The sequence below is a fragment of the Ahaetulla prasina genome, chromosome 1 (assembly GCF_028640845.1).
Source record: "Ahaetulla prasina isolate Xishuangbanna chromosome 1, ASM2864084v1, whole genome shotgun sequence".
Taxonomy (NCBI): Eukaryota; Metazoa; Chordata; class Lepidosauria; order Squamata; family Colubridae; genus Ahaetulla; species Ahaetulla prasina.
The window spans coordinates 79410053-79435866 of record NC_080539.1 but is presented as its reverse complement, the minus strand read 5'-3'; the positions used below and the strand labels follow the sequence as shown (position 1 = coordinate 79435866).

The 25814-nt window shown below is 36.3% G+C and overlaps 1 protein-coding gene across 8 annotated transcripts in view; it reads right to left on the bottom strand.

Moving 5' to 3' along the window:
* AKT3 (AKT serine/threonine kinase 3) overlaps nt 1–25814 on the bottom strand; it is a 191060-nt gene that overhangs the window by 55127 nt on the left and 110119 nt on the right. For 6 of the 8 annotated variants that reach the window (XM_058165610.1, XM_058165644.1, XM_058165618.1 and 3 more), the window contains 4 exons: nt 16747–16891; nt 13200–13331; nt 11766–11831; nt 5826–5894 (listed from right to left, as the gene is read on the bottom strand). In XM_058165610.1, coding sequence (XP_058021593.1) covers nt 5826–5894; nt 11766–11831; nt 13200–13331; nt 16747–16891 — 412 coding nt within the window. The remainder of the gene's footprint in view (nt 1–5825; nt 5895–11765; nt 11832–13199; nt 13332–16746; nt 16892–25814) is intronic. The other 2 variants (XM_058165626.1, XM_058165661.1) reach the window with 2 other exon arrangements.

Below are 25814 nucleotides of genomic sequence, written 5' to 3'. Positions count from 1 at the left end.
TCATATGGTCATTAAGCAAATACAGTTTCCCCCATTGATTTTGCTTGTCAGAAGATAGCTGGGAAGATCACCAATGGTGATCACATTACATGCTGCAGATCCTGAAAATACATGCTAGTTTCCTAGCGCTTACTTTTTGATCATGACTATGAGGATGCTGAGACAGTTATAAGTGGTAAGAGGACTTGTTGTAAATTACTTAACAACAGTTGTAAAGTTGTAACTTAGAATGGTTGTTAAACAAATGATTGTAAGTTGAGAACTGCATGTACTGTCATACTACTCAAACTGAGGATCTGAGTAACACAGGATAAAGTGGAACTATTACTTCCCTCGATTTGGAAATAGTTACACAACCTAAAATTATATTTGCCTTTCTCAGTGTAACATGACATTTAGTTACATTCAGTTGGCAATCTATTATTATTCCATCATATTTTTATCAATGCCATTAGTCTGTAATGCTCACTTCAATGCCAATGCATTTGATTTGTTATTTAAGAGAAGAGCTTTGCATTTGTTTCTTAAATTTCATCGCTTATTTTCAACCTTTCCTCTAATTCATCAGGATCAATTTAAATTGTATTTCTCTCTTATAGAATATTTGCAGTGTTGTGTCATTTGCAAATCTGCTAAGTTTACCCTTCATTTTTTCAAGTTACTTAACACCAGAGCATTGAATCTCTTAGCATATACTTTTCTTCAACTGAATTAAGAATTACCAATGAGCACTCTTTCAGTACAATTTTTGAGGTAGCTATATATGCTGTTCAGTTCTCATGCATGCTACCTATATATGTAGACTAGCTTATAATCAGAATGTCCTAGAATACTTTGTTAACTGTTTTGCTAAAAACAAAATGACTTATTAATCATTTTTTAAAATGATATACCTACAGAGATAATGAAATGTATTCCTAACAAATAGGCAATGACTCCTGGCAGTAATCACATTGCTTTGAGATGCTTGCAGATTAATTCATTTATGAGTTACCAAGAATCTTCTTAAGTATCAACATCAGATTGATTACTCTGCAGTCATTCCATTCTGCTTCCTAATTATTTTTCTTTCTTTCACTTTTTCTTCTATCCAATCATGTCTGATTCTCACAGGCAGCCTGGACAAATCCCTATAACTTTCTTGGCAAGTTTTTTTCTAAAATGGAAATAAATTGACTGGTCCAAGGATACAGGCCTGGCTTTGTGCTGGAACTCATGGTTTCCCGATTTCTAGCCTGATGCTTTAACCACTACAACAAATTGGTTGTTGTTGTTTTTTTTAAAAAAAGATAGAAACAATATTTGGTGCCTTCCAGTCCTATGGTATTTCACCAATTCTCTAAATTTTTTAAAAGATAATTAATATTCATCAGTATCATCACATAATGATAACTCAGTTAATTCAGCTTCCACAAAGATGAACAGAACTAGATACAAAGTTAATGTAGTTCAGAAAATTGAGCCAATACCAATAATTAGAAGCACAGAATAAACTTTGAATGGATTTCAGGTATCACTTCATCCATTCCCTTGCTCAGTGTAGGGTCTGACAAAGCATCTCTCAATAGATGCTCATCTAGTCTCTGAAGACCTTCAGAAAAAAAGAACCAAATTTGGCAGCTTGCCTGAGAGCTCATATAGGTAGTCCTCAGGTTATGACCATTCATTCTGCCACTATTCAAAGTTCAACACCACTGAACAAATGGTAGTTACAATCAGTCCTCAGAGACATGGCCATTGCAGCATGTGGTCACATGGCCAAAATTTGGGTCCTTTGCATCCTCCCGCATTTACAACCACATGCACTTCAACTTCCCGTCTCCACCTATCTTCCTCCCATCTATACTGTTTTGACCACCCTGCACTCTGCTGCCCTACATTCTGCCCTGTATCCCACCACCCCTCACTGCCCCCAGCTGACCTTCGCCATCTTCTTCCTTCTGCTGATGAGGTGCACCTGGCCGAGGCAGCTGCTGGCCCTTCACGAGACCTCCACGACACTTCTGCGAGGAGGAAGAAGATGGCGAAGGTCAGCTGGGGGTGGTGGGGTAGGCGACAGCAGCAGAGTGCAGGGCAACCAAAAGGGCAGAGATAGGGAGAGGTAGATGGGAGGGAGTTGAAGTGGAGACAAGCATGGCAGAGTGGCGAAGCCTCATCTACTGAAAGGAGCTTGCAGGACCCAGATGGTGGGGAACAGCACAACAAAGATGGCAGTTCATGCAGGGCAGGAGAAAGGTGAAGTCTTCACTTAATGATAGCCGGTCCTTGCCTAACAACCACAATCAAGACTACTGGAACTGCCTTCACTAATCACATGATGCTTCACCGAATGACCACTGCACTTAGCAACAGAAATTCTAGTCCCAGTTAGGATCATTAAGTAAGTACTCAAGATGAACAGCCTTCTGGTGAATAGTCACAGCCTGCTTCCATGTAAACTATTGGTCTGCCTTTGGAGCACTAGAAATTATCCACACTTTATGCTACATAACTTTTAATATATCTGAACGTATCATATTTAGTTTCTGCTGTCATTTCTATACGCTAAAGTTAACCTATATCCTTTACCATTCTTCATAGGGTTTGCTTTCTAGGTATTTACCATTTTGATAGCCAACTCACATACTATATGCACATAGTATTCCAAATGTGGTTTAAACGCAGCAGATTAGAGTAAAACACTTAATTCCTGTAACATGGATTCTATGATCCTGTTAATGCATCTCAGGATGGCATGTACCGTATTTTTTGGACTATAAGATGCTCAAACTATAAGACGCACCTAGCTTTTGGGGAGGAAAATAAGAAAAAAAAATCTTCCTCTGCCTCCCAGCAATTTGCCTCCTTGCAGCAAACATCAAATAGCCTGGTCAGCTTCAGCACAGCCTGATTTAGCATGAGCAGCTGCTGTTTCCTGGAATACCGCCTATCAACTGTTTCAGGCTGCGAGGATCGCCACCGCCCATCGCCGTCGCCGCCCATCGCCGCTGCCGCCTATCACCACCATTGCATGCCCCAATTTTGGCGTCCGCACATCCCATTTTTGGCTTCTGCACACCCCATTTTCAGCCTCAGCACATCCCATTTTCAGCCCCTTTCAGGTGATGGGGATAGGTTGCAGCAGCAATCCCCACTGCCTGGAACGTGCTAAAAATGGGGCACGCAGAGACAAAAAATGGGGTGCATGGAGGCAGCAATAGGCAACAGCGGCAATGGGTAGCAACAGTGGCCATGGGTGGTGCCGATCCCTGCAGCCTGGAACAGCTGATAGGTGGTATTCTGAGAGGCAGATCCAACCGCCAATCAACTGCTCATGCTAAATCAGGCTGTGCTAAAGCTGACCAGGCTGTTTGCGGTAAGGAGGCAAATTGTTGGGAGGTAGAGACTGAAAGGTAGGGACCAGCGGGTGGGCGAGGCTTCGGCAACATTCGCTGTATAAGACACACAGACATTTCCACCCACTTTTTTTGGGAGGGGGTGCGTCTTATACACCGAAAAATACGGTACCTTTTATGTATTCTATCATACTTCTGATTGACATGGGTGTTGTGTCTTGTCCGCTCTCACCGCAGCCGGGGTCTGCTTATCTGCTCCCGAACACGGAGGAATGTATGCCTCCCGGCCCCAGTTCTGGCTCCATGCCCAGACAAGCTGCAGAGGAGGGGGCACCTCCCGGTCCCAGCCCTGGCTCCATGCCCAAGCAGGCTGCAGAGGAGGGAGCATCCCCCGGCCCCAGCCCTGGCTCCATGCCCAGGCAAACGGAGCAGCTAGACCCCTCCCCCTCCTCCACAGCATGTGAGCCTGAGGAAAGTTTACTTCCAACAACAGCTGATTGGAGTGACCCTCGCATCAGAAGACTGGATAGGCGGAGGCAACAGAAGGAAGGGAGGGGCAGGCCTTAATGAGTGCTGAGTCATGGAGCCACACCCCATGGCCTATATAAAGGATCTGCTTTCTGGCAGTCTCTGAGTCAGGCAAAGTCGAACTTATCTTGCTGAAGTCACTTACTGGTCTCCTGCCTGCTCTGAGGACTTTGCTAGGACTTTGGGCAGAGCTGCAGAGGCAAGCCTGATTCGGATTTCCCTGACCCGGCCGTCAGCGGAGGAGTGGGACACGACAATGGGCACCCAGATTCTTTTCACATGTACTATTCCAAGCCAGCTCACATCATCCTATATTTATGTCTTATATTTTTCCTACTCATATGAAAAACTTAGCACTTCTCCTTGCTAAATTCTATTCTGCTCACTTCAGCTAGTGCTCAAGCCTGTCTTGATCTTTTTGAATTTTTATCTTGTACTAGCCCTACCTCTCAATTTTGTCCTAACTGCAAACTTTGTAAGTGTCCCCCAAACTCTCATATCCAAGTCATTTATAAAACTATTGAACAGCATAGGATCCAAGATAGAGTTTTATAGAATTCCAATCAAAAGTTCTTTTCAAAATGAAGTGGTCATTAATGAGCACTCCTTTTGTTTGATGATTCAGTCAATAGTGAGTTCTTCTCCGTTAGTCCTTCTAATATCTGTTAGAAACATATTGCTCCAGTTCTGCAGAAATTCTATATTTCAAGAGAAGCAAAGTAAGAGCTAAGAAATTCAGCCTTCTCATAATAACCCATATTTTTATTTTTAATATTTTTTTCTCACAATGGTGCACATTATTTTGATTTTCTCTTTCTTTCTAACGTAACCAGAAAATCTTTCTCTGTTGTTTTAGGTACTTCAAACCTGAGCTCACTCATCTTTAGCATCTTTAGATTTCTGTTACTTTCCCTTCTTGTGGGAACTGTTTTCTTCTTTGGGATGTTACTTGATAGAATTTCCCGTTCTTTCTGGGAAATTTTATCCTTAAATATTTGAAGCCATTTTATCCAACCCAATTCCCAGCAGAATTCATTAAGATCCACTTTCTTATATTACCAAAGATGTAACCATATAATTCCACTGCATTAACGTTATCTTATTCATTCATAAACTTTGTTAATTAAATATTTAAGATATGTAATGCTGTATGATATAAATTGCAGCAGCTTTGTTCATATGCATTGGGAATTAAATAGCAATCTAATTCCAGCAATTATTAAAAATGGGATTTCTTTACAAGCTTTGTTTTTTGCATATTAAATCCAATTTATACTATCATAGGAATTTAACTTTCTCTCCCAAAATACTCTAGAATAAAAAGTTAATTCAGAATTTGCATATCCTCACCAAAATATTTCTAATATGAGGCTTAAATTAAGGAGAAGTACAGAAGAAATGCTGAGTATGAAATAAGGATCATGGTATACAGAGGGAGGGAGGGAGAGAGGGGTGGGGAGAGAGGGAGGGGGGGGACTTTTGTCCAGATGAAGGATATCACTCTGTCTTCAATTACATTTTTTTCATAAGCAAAATGTTTTAATAGAGAATTCTATGGCAAAACAAAGAAACAATAAAACTGAAGTTTAAAAAAAGGATAAAACAAGTGAAATTCTAAGACTTTCAAAGGTAGTCTTCAGTAAATTAATATTCTGAGACTTAACAAATGACAATTTTTAAATGTAATAAGTAATTGGCAGAAAATGCCTTTTTAAAAAATCCAAATTTCCCTATCCATATAATTAGATCTTCTTAAACTTGTTATGCATTTTGCTCACAGGAAAGGCTGACTAAGAAGTTCAATATTTTTACTTACTGAGAAATGCATGTAAGTAGGAAGGACAAGTGTTAGTAAAAGGAAATGTCACAGAAATTTCAGTTATACCAAAGGACTATGTTAGTAAACTTAATAGTTAAGACAGAAATCAAAGCAGCAATAACATTACTTGCTTCGCATCTTACCTCTCCTCCATTGACATATTCCATCACAAAACATAGTCGATCCTTGGTCTGGAATGAATATTTCAAAGACTTAAAGGGAAAAAAATGCAGTTATTAAAGCAGCCTATCTTCTAGCAATAAAGACAAATACAATATACAGTATAATCATTTCCATTCAGTTCATATATACTTCAGTCCTATAACTATATAATCAGAAGTAATATGAGGGTCAATGAAATTTAACACTGGGAAAGTGTTACATGACACATAGAATGTAATTTAATTTCAGAATAAAAACTGCCATGCAAAACCACTTAAAGAGGTGTTTTGGGAAATGCTTCTTAAAAACCTATTGCTCAAGTGTCAAATTATATCTCCTCTCAAAAGCACAGCACAGTAGATTTAAGGCCTTTTAACACTGTCTGAGGATGAGTATGCACAAACATATGACAATTCTATTTGTGCCAGTCCTAGAAAAGGAATTAATGCTTCAAGAAAATAGTTAAGAGGGGTACTAAACACTCTGATTTTGAACAGACGAAGTGTAAAAGGAAATCAGGGAAAAGTATGGGGAGATTTTGACCTTCTTGGTAATTCACAAAGGAAGTGTTAGTAGTATCACAAATACGTTTGCATTAATGAATTCAATTAAGTGATATCTTGACATACTGTGTAAGAAAACCCTGTCTCTGAATAAGTTGCAGGAAATTGACCTGAACCTTTTAATAAATTCAAGCTCAGCTGTTTCTGAATAAATATGGTCTTTTAACCTATTTGCTCAAGAATGGCGCTTTGACAAAAACACTGATAAAAAATAAACAAAAGAAAATGTGCCCATAGTGATTCTCAATCATCCAGGTTATGGTTGTCCCAAAGGTGCTTTTCAAAAGGCAACTGGACTTCAGAACTGAAAAAGCTTCTTGGATGAGAAGTGAAACATTTTCAAGGAAAAAAGCCAAGCAAGTCCAGTTGCCCTTTGAAAATTACTTTTGGGGAAATGAAATGTCTTTATTGCCTTTATTCCACTACCTCAATGTATTTTGGACTTCAGCATTTATCAAAAATTCAAATTCCCTTTCTACTTTCAAAAAAAGATAATTTCTTACTTCATTTTAATTTGAGAATTACACCTAATTCCCTTCATCTTTTATGTGCACTATTACTGGCCTGAAGGTAGCAATCCTCAAATGTCTATGAAATCACACATTTGCATTATATTCTGCTTTAACAGATATTAACAGGAGGTCTTCTAGACCAACTCCCTGTTCAAGCAGGAAACCCTATACCATTTTGGACAAGTGACTGTCCAATCTCTTCTTAAAATCCTCCAGTGATAGAGCATCCACAGTTTCTGAAAGCAAGCTGTATCACTGATTAATTGTTCTATCAGGAAATTTTTCCTTATTTCTTTATTTCCTGTCGTTGACTAGTTTCCATCTATTGCTTTTTGATCTGACATTACGCGTTCTGGAGAATAGATTGACTTCCTCTTCTTTGTGGCAACTCCTTAGATATTAGAACACTACTATCATATCACCCTAGCACTTCTTTTCAGTATACTTACTAGATGTAACCAATTCCTGCAATCATTCTTCATGTTTTAGCCTCCAATCCCCTAATCATCTTTGTTGCTCTTCTCTGCATTCTTTCTAGAGTTTCAACATCTTTATTATATTGTGGTGACCTAAATTGGATGCAATATTCCAAGTGTGACCTTTACCAAGGCATTATAAAGTGGTACTAACACTTCACATGATCTTGATTCTATCCCTGGGTTAACACAGCCTAGTCCTATGTTAACTTTTTTAGCTGCTGCAGCACACTGCTGGCTCATATTTAAGTTATTGTTCACTAGGATTCCAAGATCCCTCTCACAGTTACTACTATTGAGCCAGGTATCACCTATTAAATACCTGTGCATTTAGCTTTTCTGGCTATTACTTACTTTTGTCACCACTGAATTTTATTTTTTTAGATAGGATACTGCAAGATGTTTTAGGTGCTGCAAGCTATTTTACTTCTCTTTTGATTTTAATTACCAGTACTTTGAATAATTGTCTTAGGGGAAAAAGGAAATATGATGCAAAGAAAAAGTATACCTCTCTTTACAGCAATTCATAATAAAAAATGAGTTCTTTTTCAGAATCTTTTACAATTTGCAGCTATTCTAATACAATCATGATAGTGGAAGATTAAATAAAATACCCACAATATATATCAAAATATAAATGATGAACCCATTATCACTTTTCTTTTTTAAATAAACCCATCACTGCATATGAACTTGAAGTATCCCATCTGTTTAGTCCAGCATCATTATATTGGAGATTAACACTGCTAAATATTCAGAACAGAACTGTTGATACAAATACTCTGGACCAAAAATGTCTTGGTGCATTAGCAACAATTGGATATGCCAAAGTAACTGACATAAACAAGATACACCATAAGGCTCTGAAGTATAATCTGTTTATTGGAAACCTTATTAAGTCTTGTACAGATAATTACAGCTATATAAAAATACTACTTCTATTGATTCAAAAAGGATCATTTGAAACTTATAAATATGTGTATACATGATACAGCTGGGAGAAATATAGATGGCAGAATCAATCTGAAAGGTAAATGGAAAGTAGCAAAAAGAGCTTTTTCTCCACAATATTTAGTCCGTTTTCTCTGTAATATGAACATACATTTTTATCTTAAATAAAGAACTCTATAAAATTACTATTCTTAATTAAATTTTTATCATTTGGGTCTAAAGATAAGTGAAATTTAAGTTGAAGGAATAAACCTTTTATGAATAATTCATAGGCAAAACCCAAATATAACCCAAGAAGCATGAAAGAAACAGGACCCTGTGGGTGAAATTAATTTCTAGAAAAATGTCCTGAAGGCTAAATATAGTCTTAATATAATGGCAACTAAATTTAACTTTCATATAAGAATGGTATATTTTTATTAAGAGATTTAAAAGAGAAACCACTCTTCTCAAGAATATTTCAAGCAATATAAAAGAGAAATATACTCATAGAGAAGCACAAAAAGAACTTTAATAGAGTTCATAACTGGTGTTAGTTGAAAACTAAATTAATACATTTGCAATATGAGAATAGTATATTTTTTCCAAAACTGGTCTACAACCAGCAGAACCTCCAGTCAAGAGGAATGTACACATCTGGAGAATATATATTTATTTTACAGCTGTGCAAATTGCTCAATGAGGTGTTTCTCTTGATCAGGGGTGTCAAATTGGCAGCCCGCGGGCCAGATGAGTCGCACGCCCATCCAGTTCCACGAAGAGGAAAAATGTTGCAAAATGTCACGTGACAGCAACGTAACACAGGGAATTTGATACCCGTGTTCTAAGTCTTATATGTTAATGCCTGGAATGCACTACCTGATTCTGTGGTCTCTTCCCAAAATCCCCAAAGCTTTAACCAAAGACTATCTACTATTGACCTCACCCCATTCCTAAGGTAAGGGGCGTGCATAAGAGCACCAGCATGCCTACCGTTCCTGTCCTAATGTTCCCTTGATTGTATCAATTCATATAGTTATTTCATGCTTACGCTTATATATATATGCTTATATATCATATAGTTATTTCTTGCTTATGCTTATATATACTGTTGTGACAAATAAATAAATAAATAAATAAATTTTTTTAAAAAATTATGTCCATGGCATTTTTTCCCTATATGCATATAAAGGTGGAGAATATACCTCCACTAAAATTGCCAGTAAAACAAGTGTTTTACTTCATGCAACTAAATGCTTGAGTGGTATGGGGAAGACTTCTCTATACAGGCATGGTTAGTGGATATTTTAAAGGCAAAATCAAATAAAGATATTTTTTTCTGAAAACATTTAAGCATATAAATCAATATTAAAATATACTTAAAGTTATTCCACTAAAAAAACTTAAACTGTAACAACATTTGCTTTTGACTTATAGCTATAGTTCATTAAGACAGCTTTGAATGAATGTCACAAAGTATATTCATGACTTTTTTATCCAACGGAAATTATTTGTGCCAAGCAATTTATATATCCAACTAATTGTCTATTTTGTTCAAGTGACCAAAGGCCCAATACTATGAATTACTAGTCCCAAATACTACCCAGTCTAGGGAATATGAGATAGTGAAGGTATCAATATCAAAGTTGAAAAAGTAATTTACTGCATACCGAATAAATTGTCAGAAATAATCACTGGGGCGGTTTTATCTTTAAAAATTTGCATTGTACTGGAATTTGTGATTGTTTATGATAAAATATGTATCTTGTCTATTAGATGGCAATAATAATTATTGGTTTTGTTCCATCCTATATATTATAGAAGAAAATAAATTAATGCTAGAACATCTGATCTAGCTCTAGAATATGCATTATGTTTTTCCTAGCAAAGTTTTTATCCTGGATCGCCAATATATGTCATTTGGACTGGATCTGAAATAGGTCTTTGAATTTTGATACTGTTGGCTGCCCTATTTATCATTCTCAACAAGAATACTAGCTAGTTGTAAAACCTATTTTTATATTTATGAATCAGTTCCATCCAATCTTCTCAACAAATTCATTTAGCATCTTTATCAGTTGGGATTTTTAACCATTTTTTTGTATTCTGGTTGTTTTAGGTGATTTAACTGAAAAATTGTACTCTCTTTGCCTTTCTTTTTTTATATATATATTTTTAAAAATCCCATCTTGGCTGAAGATGAGTAGGAAAATTGGGGAAAGGTGGAATGGTGAGGAACAAGATGTGTAAGAAGAATATAGATCAGGGGCATCCATTCTTTTTTTGATGACTGTATATTCAGCCACCTACAGTACCTCTAAGTAATTGCTGCAAACACAGAGAGTTCAATGCACTACTTTAAAAAAAATAAAGCAATATAGTAGGATGGGTGATTCGAAGGGAGAGAGGGACAGAAGAGACAAGACCAGACAAAAGCATGATGTGATTCATACAATCATGTTTTTGTGTTAATACTCTGAATAATATTATATAGGTACACCGAGTTTCAGGATGCATTTAAACAACTGAAACGATTGTGTTGGTAGATTGTTAGTTGTACACAGAGAAGCAGTTGGTACAATTTATTTAAATGACAATACTGTTGGAAGAACATGACAAAAAACTAATTATGTATGATATAATTGAAGATACTGATTACCATTTTCAAAGAGCTATATGACTTATGGCCTGGGTTTCTTCAAGACCATCCTCTCTGAAGTAAATTGCCAATCCAGTGAAATCAGGGAAAGAAGTTTTGCTAAAGGCCCTATACCTAAAGGAATTCCACCTGCAGAGACCCTAAAAATGAGCCTACTCAGTGTAAGCCCTTCTTCTATTGATAGCTTGCCCTTACATATTCTCACTGCTGGATTGTTTTTGCAGGATTAATGAAACTGAGCTCTTGGATACTGTAGAACATTATCAGGTCATTAAGATTTGACTCTTCCCCTAACAGATGGTTACCATTATTGTTTTTTCTCCTCAGTTCCTTATGATACTGTATCTGTTTAAATTTCTTCTATATGTTATTAAAACACAAGAATCCCCCATCTTTTGCATCTGGTGACAAAGTTTTGAATATATACTGCAACTATTATGCACTTGAAATCAGCCTAAAATATTTTAATTAACCAAACCAAGCTAAATAATGGCACTGGTACCAAAGGCATTGAAAATATGCTACATTTATTTAAGATATTTCTATATCAATTTTTAATTAAAAAAATCAATTAATAATCCCCAAACCATTTTCTGAAACCGTTTATCTTCTCTTTCCACTTATAGTATAATGCCTAACCATATTGTTTTAATATCTTCATACTTAAATCACCACATTAAGTATAGTTTAGGCATAATTGATCCAGTTGAGCATTCTAAAAATTATTGAGAATAATTTCCAAGCAGTTTTACAAAACGCTGAAAATTTAATTTATACTCACTGTTAGAAAAGGATGTCTAGTGTTTTTCAATACTCTACTTTCTGTAAGTGTGTGAGCCACTTCATCCTAAAAAATAAAAAATACAATATTAAAATTAGTAATTTTAGAAGAAAAAACTAGATCAAAATATTATTGTAAAAAAATGCAAGAAGTTTCTGGAATATCATACACTAACCATTTTTAAAAAGGGAGAGGAAACAGGGATTCAAAAGCTTCAAAAGGATACATCATTCACATCAAACCTATAACAAACAGTACTGCTACAACACTATGATAAAATAATTTTAGTATCCCGTAGTATTGAATTATGAAATCTAGTATTTATTGTTGAGAAAATTATGCAGTGTTTTCTTGAATACTTAGTTTTTAAAATAGAAAAGTATACAAAGAAATGCAAAATCTTTTGCGAGTTTTCTGATCTGAAGTGGGCCATTATGACTTATAGACTAAAGTTAGAATAGTCTATCAAAGTTTGGCCTATTTTGATATGTTCTGAGAGCAGAACATTTTCATGTTAATGAAATGTTCTAAAATGCGCCACCACAGAAATATACAATTAAGATCTGGAATTCGAATGCTGTAGACTACAACTGCTATGACATATAAATAGTATGGTATTCATCAAGAATGACATGTCATACCACATCTGCTGAATCTGTACGGATGGGCCATAATTAATCAGCAAAATGTATCTTTGAATTTAATTTGATAAAGTTCGGTCCCAATATCTGATGTTTAAAAAATCAGACAGGAAATAAGGTGAAAAGCTCTGCCTGAACTGGTAAACTGCTAGCAAGAGTCAACTATTCTGCAATACATAGTCACAGACTGATTTGGTATTGGCAGTTGGTGTCCCGGTATACTAACTGTGTGTTCCTTGCTTCATTCTAAGCATGGCTATTTTCTTGCAAACATGTCATTACCCAAACTAGGTAACATCATAAATGTTAGTAAGGAGTGGGTTTTGCTTTCAGTTTATATTCTAGTGGCTTGTCTGGTCAGTGTTCGTGGGGGTGGTTTTAGAGATTTTTTGGTTGGGCTGTTTACTTTGGCTGTTTACTATTATATTAAATGTATACCCAGATGCAGTCTGGAGGTTTTAAGAATTACTTATAGAATTACATGATGGGACTGTAGGACAGGGGGGAAAATCTGAATTTCTGGGAAAGAACAGTTCTTACATTGCAATGAATTCCATTTCCAGCCTCCATTAAACCAGGAGACTTAAGAGAAAAGTTAAGAAGATAGCATAAATATTCTTGTTAACTTTAAAATTTGGGTGTGTCTGATTAAAGCCTTTATATCACAATATAAAGAAGTTTAAGAAGTTATCTTATAGATACTTTATTCCAATAAGATTTATAGAAGTGAAAATAAGCTATTTTCACAAATATCTATATTTACAACAAAATTATATTAAACACATAAACATACCTTTGCAATAATAACTTCCTTTTTTAAAATTTTCATAGCATAATATTTCCCACTTGCCTTCTCCCGGACCAGAATAACTTTGCCAAAAGTGCCTTTGCCAAGTAGTTTTAAGTAATCAAAATCATTCATTGTCTGTATGAAGTATAAGATGATAAATTAATGGAATTTACAGCTTGCAGAGACTGTGTTCATTAAAATATTGCCGTCCATTAGTAAAGTCAATGGTTATCAAGAAACAAGCTATTCTTTACAAATCAGTGTGGTATGATTCCAAATTCTGATCTCATTTTATTATTACTATCTACAGTATAAGAAAGCATGTACACATTTGAAAAAGAAGTAATACAGACCAGTGATGGAGAACCTATGGCACGCGTGCTCGAAGTGGCGCATGAAGCCATGTCGCCTGGCATGCGCAGTGTTGCCCATTCCTCTTCGAGTTTCTGGCACACATGTGCATGTGACAATCAGCTGGCCTTTGTGCATGCGGCACTGACGGAAACTGGAAAAGCTGGTCTTCTGTTTTCCAGCATGAACATGCATGCCGGCCAGCTGATCAGTGTGTGCGCATGCATGGCAGTAACCAGAAAGCAGGCACGCCGGAAACCAGAAGTACCTTATCCAGTATGCGCATGCCCCCTGGGCAGCTCCTCTTCCTGATTGCACAAGGGCAAAGTGCTTCCTTTTCGGCACTTGGTATATAGTGCTCCCTTTTTGGCACTTGGTGCCCTGCGTGCATATGCTCCCACTCCATGCCAAAAAGGTTCACTATCACTGGTATAGACAATTATATAGCTATACAACATAGAGAAGAAGAAGAATTAATCAAAATGTTTTGCAACTCCCACTTTTAGAAAGATCATCAACTGCAGAGAAATATGAGAATTTAAAAACCTTTAACAGGGCCATACTGTTGGCTCTGAAACTTCACGTGAAAATTTCCTACACCAAAAAGTGACTTTAAAGTACTGTAACATCAACAATCAACCATTTTGTTTTCTTTGCAGAGTTTGCAGATTGCTTGTGTTCAACCCAGCTTGTAAAATCTTTTAAGTGGACTAAAATGAATTTTTGTTCTGTAAACAAGTGACAATTATCTCTAGAAAGTCAAAATAGAAATCTAGTAGCATTTTTTGTTTAAAAATATACTTCAGAACTGAAAAGGTAATTTTTTAATGTAATGATCCCTAGGAAGAACACATGTTTACAAAGAAAAAAAAGTTTAATAAATAGAATCATTTCAAAATCTAAACATATTTATAAACTGCTGAAAGCAATCTTGTGTGATGGTTTATCATTTCTTATGGTGAATATTTTAGTTACAGATGAAGAATGATCATTTCCCAGAGATAGGAAAATAACCCTTTGTCTCAAATACAATAACTGATATTACTATACTGTAATTAGCTTCCACACTTTTAAGCAAGCTAGGTCTAAAAATCTATCTTTTATTAATGCATTCTTATGAATCACATTAACCAGATGAGATTTGATCATCTAATAAAACACAGTTAATGCTCCAGTTGCATCCTCCTAAAGATAAATATGCACAATGATAATGTTCTCAATCCTTCTAATAATCTCACCTAATAACTATAATCAACCTGTCACATCTGCCTTTTAGGAAACATAAATGTGTTATTTTTCTTATCAGATTGCAGGGACTTTTCATGCTCATTTTTCAGGATATATTAAAACAGTAGGCCAACCGCTGATGTAATAATTATAATAATATTAGTAATGGTATTTCTCTGATCACCATTAAAGCCCCCACACATTTATCAATATACTGAAGATGTCTATTTGGGCATCCACCAGTATCTCTGTTTTAATAAACCACATTATTTTTAACACTTATTTTACTTAAATAAATATATAACATGAACTTTGAGAGAAAACAAAATGGATTTATTTCAAAATGGACCACATAGAAGAAAAAACTAGAGAAAAGAGAGAGGAGGTTGCATATTTGCATTCTAGTAAATTAGTAATTCTCTCTCCCTCCCTCTCTCTCTCTCAGGTTTGTACTTGGTTTTTATGTTTTATTCATAACTCAGAATCACTAGTTTGAGATGGATGGCTATATAGAAGGAAGGAGGGAGGGAGGGAGGGAGGGAGGGAGGGAGGGAGGAAGGAAGGAAGGAAGGAAGGAAGGAAGGAAGGAAGGAAGGAAGGAAGGAAGGAAGGAAGGAAGGCAAAATCAAAGCAAATCTCTACTAAAGCTGCTCTCAAACTGATCAAATTTATAAAAGAGAACTCATCTTGAAAACAACCAGCTGAAAAGTTTTCATTGGAATAGAGTAGCTGCTTGCAGCTACAGTGATGCCTATACAACAATAATCTGTGCAGAGGAGTTGTCAAAAGTTCTTCTCTGATCTCATCTCAAATGTCATTGTCTAACATATACAAAATTATATCCTATAGCCCTTAAATGTTTTGAAATTAAATTCTCTGACCCAATGAAACAACATTTGAACTGTTTGGCCACAACTACAAAAGGCATATTTGAAGAAAAAAAGGTGAAGCATTAGAAAAATGAGTGTATTCACTTTGTCAACTGATGAGCATAAAAAGGGCAGTATTAACTGCTCACAAAAACTAACTGGTATTCATCCCTGGTTAATATTTGGATTAGGGGCTACCTAAAAATTCAAGTGCTACTAGTTTGAGTAGGAAGTTAAAAAAAAAAATCAGAAGGACAGTGATAAACCAGTTCCATAATATTGCCTCAAGAGTCAAGTGGATCTGGCCCTAGAGTCAAACTTACCTAGTTGAAGCTTAGCAGTCTTATTCCTAATTAACTTAAAATAATGACATTCTACAAAATAACATTTTCTTCCAACAAACTTTTTAATATGCAATTTATATTCTCCGACAAGCTTTCAGCTAGCTTTCACTTTTTACACTCTTTCTTGTTTCATCACATAAGAGAATAATTATTTCACTAACTGATACAAAATATAAATGACATTTGGGACAGAGAAGAGAAGGTGCCACTCAGCATTACTAAATTACAGTGCTGCTCAGAATTAACCTCCTATTTTTCACTACTATTCTAGTTAAAGAAGAAATAACTACTGAACAAACAAGACACATTTATGGTAATAAGTATATATGAAATATTTGCACCCTACCTATCCACAAAATGGTTGCTAATATTCAAAACCATTAATATGTCAAAGGCCAACAAAGCCAATGAAATTCAAGTAAAAGGTAGATTAAAGATAAAAAAAATAAAAAATATCATAAGCAAACAGTCAATAAACACAACCAAAGAACTACCGTTAGTTTGATAAACATCTTGTGTATGCAGAAAACTTACTACTCCAACTAATCCCCTTTGAACTTTAAAATTGTGCCAAAGTTTATCAGCTGACATTCTAATGTAGCAACTAATATGATTTATTATTATATACTGTATATGATAGTTTCACATAGTTTCACATATTTTCATCTACTCTTCCAGTTTCCATAATAGCAGAAAAATATGTTTGTAACTATGGGAAATAAAAACTTTTTAAAATGTGTTAACCAATGTTCTAAATACCTTTCTTTTATGGTGGGTTGTCGAGGCATCCATCTCTTCCTCTCCAATGTTGTCAATCTGGGATGTTGGGCTGCAATTCATTCTTTCCTCTTCTTGCCTCTGGAGTCTGTCTGCTACTGCTTGGATGGCTTCTGTCCATTCCTCCCTGTTGATGTATATCATTAGATAAATTCTTATAATGATGCAAAACATGTTCTGACTCGATATATAAATTAATAATACACAACAATGGGAGCAAACCAGGTTACTACTGCATTCCTACCTAGCTGTGCTATACTTTGGACAGAAATTTTCTATTGCTTTTATCCCCACAGATAATGTTCGTATACACTGTATGTATATGGATATATTTCTAACAGTACATAAGTGGATCAAACCAAGTGGGCAAAGATTTTAAATAATAATGAAGCTCAACTTCCAGTGCAAATATATGATGAAATCATTTTTAAATGCATATTCTTTTCCAAGAAACTAAATTCTTGTTTAACTGTTCTCTGAACGAAATTTGTATATGACAAGCAAATATTTGTATACGAAATGTTATACGAAAGTAAATCTAAATTATAGTAAAATGTATATACAATAAATCTTTATAACAGAATAAAATCTAAAAATAATTAAAATTCAACATATTTATGATATAAATGGAAAACAGAAATAACAATGTAGGACCGGCAAACCTCCATATAGAAGTTATCATTAATGTATTACAATAAATCTTGGTATTGCATTGAAAATTCACTCTCTCCAATATGTCCTTGTGTGTAATGAAGAAAGCCTACAACTGAAATCACTTTTAAAAAATAAATAAATAAATAAAGCATGTGTATGCTGCCTGAAAGAATGTAAATCTGGCCATCATAAGGGAGAAGACAGCAATGAACTTTTAAACGAGGAAAAAAGACAATTCAATCTTGGAAAGCAGGGACCATGAAAAAGAAACCTAAAATAATCCCAGGTGATTTTGTTTGCTATAAAATAACGCAGAAAAAAACCCTGAAAGGATCTCAAGATTTTGTTATTTTACCCTACAATAATAAAGACCACTCCTGCAACCTCTGCTGCTTCTGTTTCTTCACCATACTAACAGAAAGGGCTAACATCTATCTTGAAAGTCTCAGTGTTTTGCCTCAGAGTCATGAGATCTTGCCTTCTAGATCTAGAATATGGCACATTCTTAAGGTTTTCCTGAGAACACAAGTAACCAAAGTTTTATTGCTGTATGAACAAGAGATAAATACAAAATTACAAACTTATAAAGTGCCACAATACAGCAAGCACTTCTTGTGGGACAACGCTTACCTCGGCCAGGAATGGCCCCAAAACTACTATACAGTGTTACTCCATTCCCTCACAAATTGACTTGAGAAGTCTGATGGAACTCTCAATTGATTCCTGACATTTATATGTCAGGTATTTTGCAAATTTTGCTGGTATTGGAGAAAAGAGGAAGCAGTCACTATAATTCCTCATTTTATTTATATTTATATTTATATTTATATGTATGTATGTATATGTATACACACACACACACACACACACACACGACTATCTCTTCTTTTAGAACTGCTGGATCACCTTCTGAAGGCACACATATCTTCAGTACATCAGGCTTGAGAAACAGTCATGATCTGATCCAAATCATATGATTATTTAACAGCTTCTGACACACAGTATGGAAAATTTAAATATACAGAAAAGCCCTTATAGTTCAATTAATTGCTCTATAGTTTTCGCAAGATTCAGATGTGATGCAGGAAAACATAGCCTCCAGTGAGCAAGCCACAGCTCCTGATTGTAAGTGCCTGCAGACTCAGTGCTTGCCAAGCATAAAAGCTATTCTGAAAAAAGAATAGCAGCAGGGATTGGGAAACCAGAAGTGGAGGGATATGGCAGATACTAGAGGATACCAAAGAGAAGCGCAGAAAGTCCCTGATGGAATTTTGTACCCTTAATAGACCTGTATAAATAAACTCCCCCATCTCTCTACAAAGCCTGGCCAGGACTCAGTTTAATGCCTAGGCAGAGAAGATAGCTGGTTCCACATATTTTAAAACCTTAATTCTGGAAAAAGCGTACAAATATGGTCTACTCAAAAATAAGCCACCTTTCAGAGTTTGAGAATATCTTCTTCCCAGCTGCCACTCATACATTCAGCTCCCAGTTACCCCTTTAGTGTGCAAACAGATGCTTTGGACTCTGACTTGGAAACTGTTCTCCTTTAAATTTCGGCAGAGGAAACAACCTCTTGCTTTGTGTGTTTTATTCCAGTTTTCTTTTCCTGGCTGAAAAAAAACTATGATATTTTCAATAAAAATTTGCTAGCCTTAAAAGCAGTGTTTCAACAATAAAGGCATTCTTGGAAGCAATCCACCTCATAAAGGTATACATAAAATACAAGAATTGACAAAAGGTACAAATACTGAGTCAAATCAAGTGTGCAAAATTTTTCTCCCATTTTACTTCCTATATCATCTATGTTCCTGTTTCAAAGAACAAGCTGACAAATATACTTTCATGCAATCCTGAGTACAATGTTTCCTGGCTATTTCTCATAGCATATTATTGAAATTAATTGTTTAATGCAGTCCCAAAGGATTACTCTAGAAAGGCTAGGGGTAGAGAAGCATAAGGTAGGATAGAATAGGATCCTGTAGAATAGGATTAACTTTTAGTAATACATTCTGTATCTCAGGGCTCAAATGAATGACCTCCAGGGAACCCTACAAATTTTTTTTCTAAAGTCTGTCCCCTTTCTCTTCAATTATACAATAAGAATAACACTTCTGGGTGTGTTTGACCATTTCATAGTCAGAGTTCTAATGCCAAAAAAGAGAATAGAGGTCAAAGACAATGTATTATCATGTCATGTCAGTCTACAGCTAAAGTTGTCACCATTAAAATAGCTTGTTTGCTGCAGCTGTTCCCATCTCTTCCTAGATGATAGCAATAGCAATAGCACTTAGGACTTATATACTGCTTTACAATGTTTTACAGCCCTCTCTAAGCAGTTTACAGAGTCACCCTAACAATTTGGGTCCTCATTTTACCAACCTCAGAAAGATGGAAGGCTGAGTCAACCTTGAGCCTGGTAAGATATGAACTGCCAAATCGCAAGCAGCCAGCAGAAATAGCCTGCAGTACTGCACTCTAAGCACTGTGCCACCGTCGCTCATGATGATGGTGATGGTGGCCATCTTCCTGTGACAAACCAAACATGGCCATCCTGCTGCGGTCAACTCATCAGGAGACAACTCTTCATAGGACAATCCACATGGGATAACTCAATGTGATAAATGTTATCTACTATTATTTCTTCTTTTGTCAATGGAAATAATGTTGAAGAAGTAGTGGCAGATAATATTTATCCCATTGAGTTATCCCGCATACAATTGTCCTGCGGCAAGTTGTCCTGAAGCAAATTGGCCACAGCAAATTGAACCATGGCAAGATAGTTGCGGCAAGTTGACAGTGGCAAACTGTCCCATTCTGCCTGGAGCAGTAACAACTACCAGAGAATTGGAAAAGAGCTGATATGGTTCCAATCTTCAAAAAGATAAAAAATTGATCCAGGAAACTACAGACCAATCAGACTGACATCACACCTGAGAAGATCATGGAAAAAAATAACCAACCAGTGTATTTGTGAGCATCTAGAAACAAACAAGAGAATTACTAAAAGCCAGCCTGTGTTTGTGAAATATAGATCATGCCAGACATAACTTACTGGCTTTTTGACAAAGTGACTAAATTAATAGATCAGAAAAATATTGTGGACATAAGTTTATTTAGACTTCAGCAAGGTATTTGACAAAATAGACCACACCTTACTTCTTGGTAAGATAGAAAAAAATTGAATAGACAGCAATATCTGTTGTCTTGCAGCAAGATGGGCAGTAAACAAATTTAATAAATAATAATAATCACAACCAGATGGAATCATAACTGACTGACTAACTGCATTCAACATGTAGTCCTCAATGGAACTACACTGAAATGAAGGGAAGCATACAGTAGGATACTTCAAGGTTTTGTTTTAGGCAGAGTATTATGATCTAGATGATGGGGAACTCATCAAATTTGCAGCATTGGACAGGACCTTGGAGGTCTTCCAGTCCAATCTCCTGCTCAAACAAGCAACCCTATACTATTTCAGACAAATGGTTGTCCAAATATTTCTTAAAAACCTCCAGTGTTGGAGTACCCACAATTTCTGGAGACACGTTATTCCACTGATTAACTGTTCTAGAGGACATTTTAGAAGACAGACTTAAGATACAGAAGGACAGACTTGAACACTGAACGCTATCCAACAAAATGCAATTCAGTGGTGAATCTTATACTTAGGCAAGAAAAACCAAATGCACAAATACAGAATAGGTGGTACCTGACTCAATAGCAGTAACTGTGAAAGGGTTCTAGATGTCCTAGAAGACAACCACATGTATGAGCCAGAAGTATGCTACAGTTGCCAAAAAAGCCAATGTAGTCCTAGACTGAATCAACAAAGGGATAGTATCAAGATCATGTGAAATGTTAGTAACATTTTGCCATAGGTGCAAGTGGTAGGACCATACTTAGTAAGGCCACACTGCTGCCAGTTTTGGTTATCACAATATTAAAAAAATGTTGAGACTCTAGAAAAAGTGTAGAGAAGACAACAAAGATGATATAGAAACTGAAGGCTAAACCATATGATGAATGGTTTGGCAAATTGGGTATCTCTAGTCTAATCTACACAAGTCTAATAAAGACAAGATGACATGATAGCAGTCTTCCAATATTTGAGGGGTTGTCACAGAGAAGAGAGTGTCAGCCTATTCACAGGAGATTAGCAAAGAGAGATCCAACTTAGAATTAAGAAAAAATTTCTGACAGTGAGAACATTTATTTATTTATCATATGGCATATCATACATTGACTAGCAATATATATTAACATTACACCTAGATTAGTAAAACATAATAAAATATGTTTAAAAGATCTATATTCAAATACTAATGTCTACACCATCTAAACATTGAAGCACAGCATCATTTATATTTTTTAAAAAATCAGATCCTGATTTAGGAGAAAGTGAGTAAAGACAATGTCTGGCAATGACTTACAACTGAAGATTTGATTTTGGCTGCACAAGAGCAAGCTGTTTAAACTAATGTAATCATGGCCAGAACTGAAAAATTGTCAAATGATTCAAAGTACAGATTGTGCAGAGAAATAGAAGAAACAGATCATATACTTAAGTCATGCAAGAAGTTCCACAAACTGAATATAAACAATGACTTAATACAGTCATCAAAATGATTCACCAGAACATCTGTAAGATTACCATCTGTCAGTAATAAAAATTGGTGGGAACATATAATTGAAAAAGCAAAAAAAATGAGCAGGTTAAAATATTATTAGATTTCCAAATACAGACAAATACAATTATTGGCTCATAACCCACCAGACATAACTGTAGTTGAAAAGAATAAAGTGTGGATAATTGAAGTGGCAATATCAGGAGGTAGCAGAATAGAAGACAAAGAGATGGAAAAGATCACCATGTGTCAAAATCTGAAATGTGAAACTAACAAATCATGGCATAAACCAATCAATGTACAAATGCTACACTACTTAGATTCACATATATACACTATACTAATACATTGTGACATTCTAGGTTCTTGACAAGAACTTGATGCATATGAAGAGGAACACCAGCTAACAAACTGGGAGTTGTATCTTCACATAGTTGTGAGCCAATAATAATAATACTTCAGAATTTAAACAAACCATAGATTTTAATATTGTCAATAAGAAAGAAAGAAAAATGTAGACAGTGGACTTTACAGTACTGGAGATACAGAATAGAAGAGAGAGAACAAAGACCTGCAAATACAAATAGAATAACTGTGGCAAAAAAAATAAATAGCAAACATAGCACCAAGAGGTGCCTTGCATGTAATCCTAAAACATCTGGAGCACCATTGAAACGCCACTGGCATTGATAAAATCATTATCAACTGCAAAAAGCAGCTTTACTTGGAACAGCTTACTTTATGTGACGATACCTTTAACACCATCAAACAACACCTGCTTATCACAAAACCTTGGGAAAGGTTCAATAGGTGGATAAAAAATGCCAAGTCTAGTCTTAATGTCTGGTTGACTGTGCAATCAACCATAATAATAATTTAAATAAGAATATAGTGCTCCTGGATTTTATTACTATTCTTCTAAGTGTGCAGCCAATTTAGTGGTAATGAATTTGTTTATCCAGATAGCTCGTTTTATCGCATCCAAGGTCTACCGTCTGCTCAAGAGATTATACACCTCTTTCTAGATCACATTGATACAGGTGCTTACTCAATTATGAGATACTAGCTGGACACCCATGCTTCGCTACGAAACTATGTGCTCGGGCTTGATAAATTGACACTTACAGCCTGAAACTTAATGTAGAATGTTTAACTCCGTAGCATCAGAGTGTGTTAATATAATGCAACTGGCAGTTGAAACAGAGGGGGAGGGGGAGTAGAATGTCCCAGCCCGCAGCATCCATTGATATTCTTCTGGCTAGCATCCTGCCAGTGTGTTAGAGAGTTGAGGGGTATTTGGAAACTCAAACAGTATTTGCTGTGTGAGCAAGGAGACAGGAAGGAGGCTGGACGTGGATTAGCTCAACTGTTCTGTAGTAAAGCTGCTTGCTGCTGTGAAAGAAAAACTGAAAATGAAACTCCTCTGCTTGTGTTTTGCATTTGGAACAGATTTCTTTTCAGGTGGGGAGGGGAGTAGAACTCCTTAGCATCAAAGGACTGTTTGGAAAGTGAAACAGTATTTGCTGTGTGAGCAAGGAGACAGAAAGGCGCATGACCGTGGCTTAGCTCAAGTGTTCTGTATTAAAGCTGCTTCCTGCTGTGAAAGTAAAACTGAAAGTGAAACTCCTCTCCTCTGCTTGTGTTTTTGCATTTGGAACAGATTTCTTTTCAGGTGAGGAGGAGGAGTAGAACTCCTTAACATCAGAGCGTGTTAATAATAATATAGGAAATACTAATGCTCTGATGGTCATTTCGAAAAATCCTTTCTTAATGAGCACCTAGAAGCCAAGAGGAACATATTTGGCAAATTTCAAGTTTGTAAACTTTACGGTTCTGGAGATTTTGTGATTACGGCATGAGTGGTTTTCGCTTATAGATAGATAGATAGATAGATAGATAGATAGATAGATAGATAGATAGATAGATAGATAGATAGATAGATATAGATATAGATATAGATATATAGATATATAGATTAGATTGTGGTTTTCAATTTACACCCAACTTTTGGAGATGGAACACATTATTTGAATGGCACTTCCATTGCTATATCTCTCATTAACTGGATAATTGGATTCATTTATTGCATTTTGCACAATCTGTCTATATCTCACCACATTCCTCCAGTTGTGTGTTGGCCTTTCAAGCACTCTACCGCTATCATCTATGGATCTTGCCCACCATTCCTCCTGCCTCTATTGTTCTTTGAGCCTTTGATTTTCACCAGGAGACATGAACTATACAACTTTCATTAAATAAGTAGTTAGCTTTAGCCAAGGCTGTGTACAAATGAGCAGCAGATGCTCATAGGCAAGAGGACACCAAGATTCTAAAGGAACTTTTGGTGTTGTTTTCCACTGCATTTCTTGCTTCCTTTCACCTATCCAAAAAGCTAAAGTCAAAGGTTATTAGCCCCTTGTCAGCCCTGCAAGACAGACCAGACCAAGAAACAGATATCAGCATGCCGAAAACTACTTTTATTAAGTGCCTATAACAGAAGTTTGTAAATCTGAATGTGTTTCTCCTCTCTTTTTTATCTTCATGTGATAGTGGAGGTGTATTTTTGAGACAATTTCATACTAATTTGCATTGTCTGTGTTTATGCAGTGTTTATGTTTGTTGTCTTGGTAACAGATCCTCCCTTTCTGTCATCCTCTTTGTCCATCCTCTTTGTTTTCTATACCTCTTCCCTGTTACGCATCAGATTATCCCAGTGAATTTCTTTCTGCAGTTGCCTGCTTTAGCAGATTCATCTGGTATTTCACTGGGTCCAAGAGGACCTGCCTTCTGCCTTCTGTCCTGGTAAATGAAGAAAGAAATACAACGCAGAACATACTGTGGACTCCAGTTATAGGAAGGGATATGTAGAATAACTGAATTGAACACCCTGAATTGAAGGGGTTGTGGGAGGGAGCAAAGGATTATCTGCCAGTTCTATCTGAAATTTTCACACAAAACCTATCCCTGTGAACTACATCCAGAATTGCCAGATACTGACTCTAGAATGAAGAAGATTCTTTGTTCCCTGTCAAGTCAGATTCTTCAGTAGCAGTTGCTGTGCGACAGGAGGACAAGAGGCCCTTTCCAGTTCCATCTCCACTTTCATCAGATTTACCATATTTTTCGGAGTATAAGACGCTCCAGAATATAAGACGCACATTAGTTTTTGGGGAGGAAAACAAGAAAAAAAATCTGCCTCTGCCTACCAGCATCCATCGGTATTCATCTGGCTAGCATCCTTGCAGCAAACAGCCTGGTCAGCTTCAGCACATTATCGCAGCCTGATTTAGCATGAACAGCTGATTGGCAGTTGGATCAGCCTCTTGGAATACCGCCAATCAGCTGTTCCAGGCTGCAGGGATCGCCAGAGCCCTCCACACGTTGCGTTTTTGGTCTCCACGTATTGCGTTTTCAGCCTTTGCACACTCCATTTTAGGCCCATTCCAGGCTGTGGGGATCGCCACAGCTCATTGCTGCCGATCGCCGCCTCCAATGCCCCGTTTTTGGCCTCCGTGCGTCACATTTTCAGCCAGTTCCAGCTGCCTGCACCATAATTTTCATCCACTTTTACGGGGGGAAGTGCATCTTATACTCCGAAAAGTATGACAAGCTGCTAAATCTATTTTCACACAAAAATGATTATGTGCCCATTGCCCTTGATGAGTTATCTGGCCCATTATCATGTACAGGAGGGGAGATATGATTCTGGCAGGGGAATATGAAGTATTGAGCATGGGAAGGGGGAAGTGGATAATAAACTATTTA